We start from the raw sequence: 14,087 nt of genomic DNA, 5'->3' as shown, positions 1-14,087 counted from the left end.
GTGAAAAATTTTAGAAAGCATTGGGTTTTGAGGGATCCTTCTGTCGTATAAAAGTCAAGATTTTTTTATATGGTAAGAAATGCAAATGTTTTCCCTCAGGATTATTGGTAAATAAATGTGAAATTTAAAGCATGGTTTGATATATTAAAATCAATACCTTATAAATAGCATTTTGTTTACGTCTCTATGAAAATTTTTTTTCTTTTTTTAGGTCTGCACCCGTGGCATATGTAGGTTCCCAGGCTGGGGGTCGAATTGGAGCTGTAGCTGCTGGCCTACACCACAGCCACAGCAATGCCAGATCCGAGCCATGTTTGCGACCTACACCACAGTTCATGGCAACACCGGATCCTTAACCCACCGAGTGAGGCCAGGGATTGAACCTGCATTCTCATAGATGCTAGTCAGTTAGTTTCTGCTGAGCCATGACGGGAACTCTTCTCTATGAAAATTTTGAGTTCCCTTTGGGATGTACCATTTTGGGGGAGCACCATTTTTCTGATATAATTTTCTGTCTGGATTGGTAGTTGTGTGTCATTTTGTGTGTATCTGCTACTGAACTGAATAGTTTTCTTACACTTTTCTTAGTTTGTAACAGCACACACTACTTTTAAAGTAACAGTATATGCTTTTTAAATAAAGAATGTAGATAACAAACTCATTCGATGGGGATATATCACTTGCTGTATTCTTTAACTTTTTGTTGGCATTTGTCTGTTTGCTTCCTAGACATCTGGAGAGAAAGTGGGCAAGCTGAGCTTGGTTGACTTAGCTGGCAGCGAGCGAGCCACGAAAACAGGAGCGGCAGGTGACAGGCTGAAGGAGGGCAGCAACATCAACAAGTATGTTTGCCAGAAGCTGCCTCTGTGGTTTTATTGACTTTATGGCCAGATGGGGAAATGTCTTTAGTTATTAAAAGAATAGGATTCTTCGGAGTTCTCTTTTGGCCCAGAGAGTTAAGGATCCAGCATTGTTACTGTCTGCCTCGTGTCGCTGCTGAGGCACAGGTTCCATCCCTGGCCCAAGAACTTCACATGCCAAAGAGTAGGATTCTGGAACAACTGAGGCTATATAGAATAAATAGTTTAGAATTTTTTTCATATATCTATCTTTAAGGGCCCAAGCCCATTTTATGTTTTGTTGCGATGTCTGCTCGGCCTGACTGAGGAGCAGAGATTTGGTCAAGTCAAAGGTTTCTTAAATGCAGCCCTATTGAGGTTTGGGGCTAGGGAATTCTTTGTCCCAGGGAGTGGTCCTATGCACTGTAGGATGTTGAGTGGCATCCCTGACCTCTACCCACTAGATAGTGGCAGGACCTGCCACTTCTCTCCCTGACCCTGAGTTGTGACAACCCAAATATCACCAGACAGTGCCAGCTGCTGCCTGCGGGGACACGGTCACCCTCCAGTTGAGAGCCACTAGTCTCAGCTATGGAAAAGAGCAAAGATAATCGGACTATCAGAGGCCAGCTGTGGATCTTGGTGTGGGTGTCACTGTCTGAACAAACAACATGTATACTAACCACATTGAGCTTTCCCTCTCTCTTTCTCTCTCTCTCATTTTTAAATGCTTTTTAGGGCCACATTTACAGCATATGGAAGTTCCCAGGCTAATCTGAGCTGCAGCTGCCAGCCTATACCATAACCACAGCAACGTGGAATCTGAGCTGTATCTTCGACTTACACCACAGCTCATGGTAATGCTGGATCCTTAACCCACTGAGTGAGGCCAGAGATCAAACCCAAATCCTCATGGATACTAGTCAGGTTCGTAACCTGCTGAGCCACAGTGGGAGCTCCCAAGCTTTCTCTTTATGACCGCTGTGGTGCTTATTTATTCAAGGAAGCTTGGGCTTTATAAAGTAATATTTTGTGCACCACATTCTTTATATGATTGTATTTTCTTACCTTAAGCTAAATTGTTAGCTCCTTGTGGGCAGGAATCTTTTCTGTCCTTGTGGTTCCCAGGAGAACACAGCAAGGAGTCAGGAGTAACCAACTTGGGGTCATAGAACACCATTATTCAGACATGGTGCTATCATATATTTATGTGAAGGGTCTGGCCTTTTTTTGTGCTATGTTTTATTTAATTGTATTATGTCTGTGACCTCCTTTCTTAAAGATAAGTGGTGTTTGTGTCATTATCCTGACCTCATGGTTTGTAGCGTACTTTTTTTTTTTTAACAAAAACAAAAAAACAAATCAATTTTATAACTTATAATAGTATTAGAGGGATATCAGCTTTTAGACTGTTTTTTTTTTTTTTTTTAGACTGTATGTTTTTTTTTTTAACCTGAGCAGCAAAATGCTGACAGCAGTGCTGTTCTCATATGGGTACAAAGGCATCTGGATAGTCAATCTTGTGCTAAAATGTGACATTTGATATGCTCAAGTTTTTACGATTATTATGGTTTGTTGCACCATGCAGGTCCCTCACAACCCTCGGTCTGGTTATCTCAGCCCTAGCGGATCAGGGTGCTGGCAAAAGCAAGAATAAATTTGTTCCATATCGTGACTCAGTTCTCACTTGGCTGCTCAAAGTAAGTTTTTTTTTACCCCCTTTCTGGGATGCTCTTGGTGGTTGGCAAAAAGGAAGAATAAAGAGTAGACTATTAATTTCTCCCAATTATATTTCCTGTATTGGTGTTCAAATTTATAATCATTGGACTCTTACATGATTGTCATAGTTTTAATGGATTAAGCATTGGTTTCTCTCTATTTCACCAAAACCTGGAATCAGTGGAATTTGGGGGCATGCTGAGATTTTGGAGACTAGAATAAGGAACTAGCCTAATCTGAAAGCTGAGCGAGTCATAGGAAAGGAGTTTCCATTGTCTTCCAGCCCCAGCTGGACTGCTCCATCCTTCTCACAATCTCCTTTTGTTTAACTGACATTTTGGACCTTGTTTATTTCTTTCAGTTCAAGACTATTCATGATCATTTAAATTTGCTTTCAGCTTCTTAAGGGTATTGTTTAAGGATACAGAGTAGGGCACATGGGACTTCCCGTGGGGCTTGCAGCATAACTAGTCAGCGTTGCTTCTACAGAGTAGATAGAACACATGGTCATTCATTGGTTAATTGATTTAGCATGAATGAGATAAGTGGCAATGAGAAGAAGAAAACTGTATGAAGTGCTGAGAGGAGAATGTAAAGAAATGCAAGACTCCTTGCCCTGTAATCACTCAGAGCCTAGTAAGAGAGAGAGATGTCCACATAATACCATGACACAATTGGTGATGCCATGAGAGAGAAGGAAATGACATGTACTAGGAGTTTGATGAAGAGAGAGAGAAACTATTTCCAGGTTTCTTCCAGTCTTCAAGATTACCTTTAGTCTTGGTAAAGTTGGTGTGGCGGATTGGCACTGGGAATTAGAGGATGTAAAATCTAGTGACAGTTTAACTCCTTTTAAAGTTTCCAACCTAGAACAATATATTTTACCTAATGCTCTTAATTTTTTTTAAATGGAAAAATAATTTTGAGTCCTATTTAATTTTGTGATAGCTTATTTTCTCATCGATCAATAATTTATAGAGTTTGTATTGTGGCACAGCAGCAGCGAATCCGACTAATATCCATGAGGATGCAGGTCCAATCCCTGGCCTCGCTCAGTGGTTTGGGGATCCAGCATTGCCCTGAGCTGTGGTGTAGGTCAAAGACGTGGCTCGGATTCCACGTTGCTGTGGCTGTGGCTGTGGTGTAGGCTGGCAGCTACAGTATTCAGCCCCTAGCCTGGGAACTTATATATGCCACAGGTGGAGCCCTAAAAAGCAAGAAAAAAAAATTTATTGGACTTCTCCTGTGGTGCAACAGGTTAGGGATCGGCATTGTCACCACAGTGGCTTAGGTTCGATCCCTGGCCCTGAAACTTCCACGTGCCATAGGTGAAAAAAAAATGTATTCATAGAATACCTGTTACTCATTGAGCTAGAGGTTGAGAATATAAAGATAAGTGAAGCATAGGCAGCTTGGTAGAGGACACAGCTTTGGAGTTACTCCATAACATGTTTAGAAAACTGTGTTTGTTGGGGAAGTAAGGTTTTCTCTTAGTTTCTACACTCCATCAAAGGGTTGGTAGTATTCAACTTTACTTTCTAAAGCTCTGCATACCATTTGAGCAAGCTTTTAGTAAGTAAAATTTTCCACAGTAGAAAATCAGGTAGGTTACTTATTACTTGGCCAAAATGCAATACAAGTAGAAATTTGAAATAAAAGGATAAACAAACAAAAAATGATGATTAAAAACCACCCATAAATAACTCTTGAATTAAAGGGATACTATTATAAAACATTTTTTTTTTTTTGTCTTTTGTTGTTGTTGTTGTTGCTATTTCTTGGGCCGCTCCCGTGGCATATGGAGCTTCCCAGGCTAGGGGTCTAATCGGAGCTGTAGCTGCGGGCCTGCACCACAGCCACAGCCATTCCAGATCCGAGCCATGTCTGTGACCTACATCACAGCCCATGGCAACACCGGATCCTTGACACAATGAACAAGGCCAGGGATCGAACCTGCAACCTCATGGTTCCTAGTCGGATTAATTTCTGATGCGTCATGACAGGAACTCCAAGAAATATCTTTTGTGAAGTTAATTGACAGAGTTAAAATGGCCTCGGTTAGCTATTGAGTGACTGTCGAGTAGGCTGGAGGCCAGGAGAAGTTGGTTTAGGAACATCAGGTACCATGCAAATTGCTTCATGGGCTTTATCACCTTCCTCATTGGAGGGCAGATGCTGGTGTTGCTGTATTACAGATGCGTCTGTGAACACAGAACAAACAGCAAGTGCTAGAACCAAAATTTGAATCCAGAGCTGGCTTTACTGTCCATCTTCTTGTGCTTAGCTGTGCTCTTCTTACCAAAGGTTTCTTTTCATCAGAAATAGAAGCACCACAGTCCCTATTGTGGCTCAGTGGATTAAGAATGTGACGTAGTCTCTGTGAGGCTGTGGGTTTGATCCCTGGCCTTTTAAGGATCCAGCCTTGCTGAAAGCTGTGGCGTTGGTTGCATAGGTCTCAATTGGTTGCTCGGATCTGACGTGCTGTGGCCGTGGCTGTGGCTGTGGCCAGTGGCCAATGGCCACAGCTCCAACTTGAGCCCTAGCCCAGGAACTTCCATATGTTGCAGGTACAGCCCTAAAAAGGAAAAAAAAAAAAAAAAAAAAAAAAGAAAGAAAGAAAGAAAAGAAATAGAGGCACTTTGCTTTTACCAAATAATGATAGAAACTGTTGAATATACTTGAACTTGAAGAATAAAACTAAACAATTGTTAAAAAGCTCAGGTTATCTCTTCTGTTTAATAAAATTGGGCTCTAATTGTAACTTCTCTGTGTTAATTCTTATCCTAAAAAAATAATAGTTTTCCTTGATTTTTGTCATATTTTCCGTGAAACACTACGTGACCTTCTTTACCATGTTTTACTTTTGTAGCAAGATTATAAGTAGGGGCATTTTTGTAAAACATATTGCATGGTTTAAACAGTTTTTCCCAAAGCCTCTTGGGATCCATTGATAGGCAAATAATTCTCCTTTGAAGTGCCTTTTATGTCCTTGTTGATTTTTCCTTCTTTCATTCTTAATTAGTTTAACTCTCCCTGATTCTTGTTTGAATTGGTACTATTATAGTATAACTTTTATTAAATTCATAAAACTGCTCACCCTTTATAAGATTTGCACTTTCTTTGTAAGTTTTGTTTTTTGCATTATTATTGTGCATTTGATGTTCCAACATCTCAAGTCAGAGAAACTCATCACACTTGGTGATTTGGTGGGAGATAGACAGAAGTGCTCTTCTCTCAGGGAGGGTGATGCATTTGGTCATTGGAGAACTATTTCATATTAAGGTGATTTTTGCTTCTCTCTATAACTTTCTGAATATAAGTCTCTTAACATTAAATAACTTCTGGTAATGAATGCTCAGATAATGAACATCTTTTGAGTTCATCTACTTTTTTGCCTTCTTACTTCCACTTACCTAATGAATAATGAAGGCTTCTTCTGTTGCCTGGGTGATCGAAACATCTTTCTTGAGCTTTCCATTCCATACTTGAGAGTTAGGTTGCTGTCTGTCTAAACTAATGCTCTTCTTAAACATAAATCTCTTCAGTAACTCTCCAGAGGCCCTTACGATATAGTCCAAATTCTTTAAAGACTTGTGGTTTACCAGGCCCCTCCATACTTGTCATTGTTCAATCTTTGCTTCTTGACATTATCAGTGCTAGCTGAGCAATGAGTACTCTTACTTCTAGGACTTGGCTTTTGACTCTGCTAGGAACTTTCTTACGGCTTTCTTCAATCCCTCTTCCTACTTCCCACCTCCATCCCCTTTACGTGGGTGATGCCTTTTCATCTTTAGGTGTCAGATGTTACTTTCTCTGGGAGTCTTTCCTAAACTTTCAAGACTGGGCTTTCTGTTTTGTTTTGTTTGTTTTTTTTCTGTTTTCCCAGACCATGTGTCTTTATCCCTGCTTTAGTTCTTATCATACAGTATTTGCCCACCAGCATTGCCCTCTAGATGGTAAACTCTATGAAGAGATGAATGAATGAATAATTTCAACTCTGCTCTGAACTAGCATTATGACCTTTGTTAAGTTCTGTCAGTCTTCCTGGGTCTCATTTTCTTCTCTGTAAAATGAAATAATTTGATTAGGTAACTTCAAAGAGTCCTTTCAGCTTTAAAAATTCTGACTTCGGAAATTAAGTTTCATTCTTGTGCCCATTTAATTTGCAGTTGCCGCGTTAGAAACAAGGCTCATCTGATTTGCCTAATTAAACAATTAAAGCGTAAACAAGAAGCATTATATTTTCTCCTTGAATGAGTGCCAGTTCTTTTCTTGCTGTTTCCTTTTTGCTAATGGCATGAGGCCATTTTTGAATATAAGCATATTGTTGCTCATGTACAAGGGCTTTTTAAAATATCAAGTATTGTTGTTTGCCAAGTTTCCTTTTCTCAGCACAAATTGAAGCACAATATGCATACTTTTCTCCTTTGGTAGTTATTGTTACAAATCGCCTTTTACCCAATAACATTTGCTGTTCGTGTGGGCTAGGAGAATGCCGTGATTCTGGAAGGGCGGTGCTGCACCATGGTGTCGCTAGTGAACTGAATTCCAATCTGAAATGTAATTCCTGTGATCTTGGTATATAACATTTGAATTTCATTAGCATGCATGGGATTCTTCCTGACATTTTTCTGGAAGTTGCCAAAGCTGAGCACCGGCAATGTGAAATCAGTGTCTAGAAGCGGAGTGAAGCAGGCAATCATCCAGGCTTTACAGAAATCACCTTTGCTTCTTAAAAGCCCAGATTACTTATACTCCCTTCCTTTTTCATGCATTGAAGAGTATTTCCTTCAAATATATAACTATCTTAGCTATATTTTCTGTGGAAAACCAAATTTTTGGTAATGGATGATTAAGTGGATATATCGTTTGTGTTACATTGAACTGTTAGTAATATCCAGGGACTTATCTTGTTTCTGGCATGAGGACAAAACAATTTGGAAAGGTGTCAGGTCTGAACTCTCTCTGTGTTGCCAGGTGTTATTTTGTTACCATGCTAGTATGGGTAGCTTTGGGGGAGTGGAAATCATATTGGACTGGAGAGTAGAATCTCAGGCTAGAATGTTTTTAATTTACTAATTCTGGATCTTTAGGCAGGGTATTTAACCTCCTTAGTTAGAACACACCTCTGGTCTTTCATTGGTCAAATGAGGATTCTAATAATCCAGTTCAAAGAGACTAAGGACTAAATAGTATATGCACAAAAGTTGTATAAATCACAGATAATCAAATAAATTTTAGATATACTGATACTGGAAAAACTTCATAGCTTCAAAAGTAAGAATTTTGTATTGGTTAATGTTGCCCAAAGATAGAGTTGGCTTTCTTGTGATCTAATGAATGCCTCATTACTGACCTGTTTGGGTGATCTGTCTAATATTGTGAACCTACAATTCACTGCTATTCTACTACTGAAAGGGGCTGTTGAATCTATTCTTCAGGGTAGGTCTCATCATAGGATGATGTATTAGTAGTTATCTATAGCTGTATAACAGGTGGACCCAAAAATTTAACAGCTGGGAACAGCCATCATTTGTTATCTCATAGTTTCTCTGGATCAGGATTCTGGGTGTGGCCTAAGTGGTCCTAAGTGGGTCTCTCATGGCTCTAGCCTTGGCCAGGCTGTGGGTGTTGGATATGCACCCCTAAGTGCTGGTTGGCAGGCTTTAGTAGATGTGTGTCCAAACTCACTCCTGTGGTCTCTTCCCAAGGCTGCCTCACCTCATGGCAGTGGTTCCGCTCAGCGTCAGAGTGAACACCCACAACAAAAGCCATTCTTGTGTAATCGAATTTCACACGTGGCATGCCATCATGTCTGTATTCTCTTACTTAGAGGCAGATCAGCAAGTCCTGCCCACAGTCAAGGGAAGGGAAGACATAGGGGTATGAATTCCAGGAGGATCGGATCCCTGGGGCCACCTGCCATGGCTGGATTTCATACAGCCTTTGTGTGGTGAAATGGTGTGGCATAGACTTGATTTCCCAAGTCCCGTTTTGTAATTCTGAGTTTTATCTTGTTATTTTTAATGTTCTCAAGGGAAAGCCATTTTTGAAAATTTGTTGGATCCCATCCTGAAGCCCATTTAGTGGTTTTGTATAATGGAGATGAATGTCTTTTTTCAGCCCCTTGTCTGAACTCTAGAAGTGGTTGTGTAGAACTTGAAGCCTGTTTTAGTAGTTTCTGAAGAGCTGTCAGAGGAAATAAAATGAAGTACCTTCAATGTTTCTTTTGTTTTTTAAGACTGTAATTGTACCTTATGTTTTAAAAAATTTACAAGGTGCTTGATAGCTTGTAACAGCACCACTTTTCTGAGCCATTATTTAGGCTTTACAGAAACCTCCAAGTACATGGTGTTATGGACTGGATTGCAGGTATTCACTCTTTGACCAAATAGTATTACGGTTGTTCAGTTTTTCCAAGGGAGATTTTGTAGGCATTTAAGAAATCATCCTTTTTTATTATGGGCTGTCTTATACTATCATGTTGCCCATTAAAAGGGGACAAATTGACTAGAATTAATTTTTATTAAACTAAAATTAAAGTGGGCTTCATTGTATTTCCCTGTTCTTTCGCAAAAACCAAAGCGCCCCCTAGCAAACAAAGTAGCTTGCCAGAGAAGAAAGCGCATGGTTCTTGATGTCAGTATATCTGTATTTAATTCTGGCTTTGTCCTGAAACATGTATTTGACCTTGGGGGATTATCTCATCATTTCTGACTTCCAGCCTTCCTATATGATGCCTTAGCCCAACTGTAAAATGCTAGTCAATTTCTTTTCTCCTTTAGGACAGTCTTGGGGGTAACAGCAAGACAGCCATGGTGGCTACTGTGAGTCCAGCAGCTGACAACTATGACGAAACCCTTTCAACCCTGAGGTATGCGGATCGTGCCAAGAACATCGTGAACCATGCTGTGGTGAATGAAGATCCCAATGCACGAATTATCCGGGAGCTTCGGGAGGAAGTAGAAAAGCTCCGTGAGCAACTGACCAAAGCAGAGGTATAAGGCACAGCTGAGCAACACTGTATGGGTCTAGAAAAGTCTAGCAAAGCTAGAACTTCAATTTTCTCCTCCCAGCTCCGTAAGTACTCCAGTTATAATTTTTGAATTTCCTATAGGAAGAGAAACTTGAGGTGAGTAATAAAGGAAGACAAATAAATTGTCATGGCTGAAATTTAGTTAGTTTTTACAGGTGTAAAGGTATTGAATAGGAGGAAAAAATAAAGAGAATTGAGGAAATGTTTCTTTCCACAGTATAGGCAGCAGGCAAGAGAAGACATATAGTAGAAGGGAGAGAGAGAGACACTTGAAACAAAATAGGTACAACTTCATATTAGTGCAGCAAATGGTGGCAAGTAGGCACAGACCAATGGGAAGAGGACTCAAACAGATTTTTGTTGTATCATATGTTCGTGGGTTGAAGTCAGAATAGAAATCTTAAGGCATTCTTATACACCATAATAATCTGGTTTTTCCATGTTCTAGGTTAATTACAGTGCTCTGTTTTCACTGTCCTTTGTACATTTTATAATGTATGATGTTTATGTTCTATTACTGAATTTCAAACCTACACAATTCTAACCGCAAATCAAATACTTACTCTTTAATCAAAAGTGGAATACGATGCTACTTTAATTAGCGTTTCTGTTCCTACGAGTTCCCAGCACTGTGAGACTCTTTCCTGGGCTTGGGACCATAGTAAGCCCTCTTCTTTCTCATGACCATTTTCGGGTAGTAAATCAGTAAATTACAAAGTATAAGCAGTTATCTTGATTGTATTTTTCCCTGTTGAATCATAACAGGAATAATTTTATAGTTTATCAAGATTTCTTTGAAATTTTGGTTCTGTCTTCCTGGTGTCAGTAGCACCCCATCCAGTTTGCAACATGTGCAAATTTAGTCTGCGTATACTTGAGTAAATATCCACAGCCATCAGTAAAGACTAGAATCAATTGGCATGTGAGCTTATAGCTTGAACTTTTTATCTCCATAAATGTAATTAGTTCTCATAGTAGCAACAGGTTAGAGAAAAAGGAAAAGTCACATCTACCTTTCAAGCCCATGAGATGACTGGGTGAGACTAGGGGACCCACACAGTCTGGATGCTGGAGTCGACAATGGTCCTTATGTCTCGGGCAGTCAGGGGCCTCAGCAAGCTGTGGCTGAGGGGGCCAGGCTATTCCTCTCGTCCTCCTGGGTTTAGCTGATTCTTTTCTCAGGGCGTTGCGTAGACATTTAATGAAATAAACATTTTGCTTATAGGCAATGAAATCTCCAGAGCTGAAGGACCGGCTGGAAGAGTCAGAGAAGCTAATCCAGGAAATGACTGTGACCTGGGAGGAGAAGTTAAGGAAAACCGAGGAGATTGCCCAGGTTCGTGCTTCCTGCCTCAGGAGAGAGGAACCTCGTGGTAGTTGGCGCAGCGCAGCTCTGAGCGTGTTTGTGGTTCTTTTTTGATTATCAGTTTTGAAGATGGTAAACGTAGCGCCATTATATAAGATCTGAATCCATGACTCTGTACTTTACAGAGTTAAACTGTAGGATAAAGAAGACATAATTACAATTAATTGTTCATTATGTGAGAAATTTTTTTTAGGGTCATAAAACTTTTAAATGAAATAATTACTTTGTAGCCTCTGGCTCTGAACACTCGTTTCTCTTAAGTGCTTTGCAGACCTAAGGAACTTACCCAACTGCAAAATTAGTAGTAGAAGATATTTAGGCTATGAGCTTCTTGCTTCCATATGATAGCTCAGTAAAAGTGTATGAAATACCTAAATCTGAGGTGACCATCTCTCATTTTTAGGCCACTTATTATAGGTAGAATTGCGAAATCTTGGAGTAGGAACGTAAACATTTAGAGAAAATCCTAAAATGTTCAGTTATCTACTTAGTGAAAGGTTTATTCTATGACTTTCCTGTTAGATGGTTATTCAGCCTCTGTTTTATAAATATTTATGGCAATGTTCAGCTCAATACCCTGTTGAGCAGTCTTTAATAATTGGACAACTCTGATAGTAGCTCTTTATTTTATTTATTTTTTGTTCTGTTTTGGTTTTTTTGGCCACATCTGTGGCACTCGGAAGTTCCCAGGCTAGAAATCACAGTGACGACCTGGATCCTTAACCTGATGAGCCACCAGGGAATTCCAGTAGCTCTAAAATCTTTCATTCTTTGATTTCTGCTCATTGGCCTTAGGTTTGTTCTTCCAAAGCTAAGAGAATAAGTTTTCCACCTGTAGGCAGTAACTAATGATAACTGACACATACTGATATATTTACATTTTGAGCCCTATGCTCAGCACTTTTAAATACAGTATTTATTTAATCCTCCCAACAGCCCTGCAAGATAGGGACTATTATTACCCAAAGAGTTAAAGTCACCTCTCCCTCTTCCCCTTTTTTTCCTAAAGTTAAAAATCCCTAGTGTTTTCATCTGTTCTTGGATTAATGAATAGAATACATAGAACTTTCTACTTCTTTTGTTACCTAGTAGATCCCATCTTTAAATGTGCTGTCCACACCCAGTTGATATATCAGGTGTCGTAGGACAGTAATGCTATAATGTAACATAAAGTGGATGTTAGGTTTATGTTAGAGCAGACTATAATTTGATTTTTTTGTTTGTTTTGGTCTTTTGTCTTTTTAGGGCCACACCTGCGGCATATGGAGGTTCCCAGGCTAGGGGTCCAATCGGAGCTACAGCTGCCGGCCTATGCCTGAGCCACAGCAATGCCAGATCCAAGTTGCGTCTGTGACACACACCACAGCTCACAGCAATGCTGGATCCTTAACCCACTGAGTGAGGCCAGGGATCAGACCCGAAACCTCATGGTTCCTTGTCGGATTTGTTTCCTCTGCGCCATGACAGGAACTCTGAGAATTTGATTTTTAAACATTTTTTATTACCATCTTTTTCAAAACAGATAAAAATAAGAGTATAATCTAGCCACATATGCCCATCACCTGATTGCATTAAAGATCAGCATATGACCAGTCTTGTTTTATCTGTATCCCAGCACTTGGTTATTTTAAAGCATATCCTTCAACTTACACAGAAGAGAATACACCTGTGTGTTAGCTTTACTTCTCATTACATACTTTCTGGTTTTCATAAATTAGGGTTATTCTAATAATTATTCAATTTGGGACTAGTTTGAGCATTTTTGAGCTACTCCGAAAGCTAAACATTAACTTGGAAGTGCGCTTGTACTTGGGGTGTTTTGCTCTAATACAGAGCAGGGTAGGTGTGAGAGTGCAGCGCTAGAAAGGTGCTATCTGTAGCATCTTTCTTTACCTAACTGCCTTCTCCCTTTCTCAGGGACTCCTCCACCCCCAGTCTTATCCAACACCTCATTCAGCACCTTATTTTCCAAGCTCTTAGGCCTTAGTGCTACAGAACTTTGTTTTCCTCTCACTGGGCTATTGGTCATTGACTTCTTTTGCAGTACGGACTAGCATTTCCTAAAATGTATTTCTGGCAGCATAGCCACACGCTGTTAATAAATCTCTTGGGGAAAAAAAATGGTACTTGGTCAAATTACTTGGGGGAATATATCATTGAACTAAGTTAAATGGATTTATTTTTTGAAGAACTTTTCACATCATTTGGGGATGGGGGCATCTGATCCAAGTCAGCCAGGCTCTCTGTGTCCTCTGTGCCGACTTTTAATAAATTTACCACACTGACAATTTGAGTGCTTATGTACTGTGTTAGGTGCTAGGAATACACAGTGGATAGGTGGGGTCCATGCCGCACAGAGAAATGGTCAAGTAAACAATTACCAAGTATGAGAACAGGCACCTGCTGAAGGAGTGGGTGTAAAACCCCTTCAGCTAGAGGGAACATTCTTGACACTTCAGGAGTCTGGAAGATGTTCCCTTAGCTGCTTACAGTCTTTGAGAGCAGGGTGGCAAGATGTGACCATGGAGGGTAAATGGCCAGATTGAAGGGCCCTGTGGGTTTTGTTGAGGGAGTTTGGCCTTTATCTCAGCTTGGGACTCACTGAGGATATCAAGCAGTGGAATTTATTGAATACTTGGCTTTTTAGAAAGATCATGCTTATAGAAAACATGCTTATATTTGCTCATATACAGAGAATTAAATGGGAAAGATAAATTCAGGATGTTAGATATATTCATGAATGAAAATTGAGAACTCAGAGTTCCTCTTGTGGCTCAGTGGTTAATGAATCCGACTAGGAACTATGAGATTGTGGGTTCGATCCCTGGCCCTGCTTAGTGGGTTAAGGATCCGGCGTTGTCATGAGCTGTGGTGTAGTTCGCAGACAAGGCTCGGATCCCGAGTTGCTGTGGCTGTGGTGTAGGCCAGTGGCTCCAGCTCCGATTAGACCCCTAGCCTGGAAACTTCCATATGTCCCGAGTGCAGCCCTAGAAAAGACAAAAAAGAAAAAAAAAAAAAAAAAGAAAATTAAGAACTCATTAGTACACACTTGGTTGCTATTTTTTGTTTTGTTTATCTTTTTAGGGCCTCACCTGCGGCATGTGGAAGGTCCCAGGCTAGGGATCAA

General features: G+C 40.1%; 1 protein-coding gene across 1 annotated transcript in view; it reads left to right on the top strand.

Moving 5' to 3' along the window:
* KIF13B (kinesin family member 13B) overlaps positions 1-14,087 on the top strand; it is a 186,829-nt gene that overhangs the window by 82,355 nt on the left and 90,387 nt on the right. Inside the window, 4 exon segments of the mRNA XM_021072406.1 lie at positions 730-842; positions 2,428-2,539; positions 9,344-9,556; positions 10,820-10,930. Of these exon segments, the coding sequence (XP_020928065.1) occupies positions 730-842; positions 2,428-2,539; positions 9,344-9,556; positions 10,820-10,930 (549 nt within the window).

Source organism: Sus scrofa, chromosome 14 (assembly GCF_000003025.6).
Source record: "Sus scrofa isolate TJ Tabasco breed Duroc chromosome 14, Sscrofa11.1, whole genome shotgun sequence".
Classification (NCBI taxonomy): domain Eukaryota; kingdom Metazoa; phylum Chordata; class Mammalia; order Artiodactyla; family Suidae; genus Sus; species Sus scrofa.
Note: the sequence above shows the minus strand (reverse complement) of the source record. Positions and strands in the feature narration are given on the sequence as shown.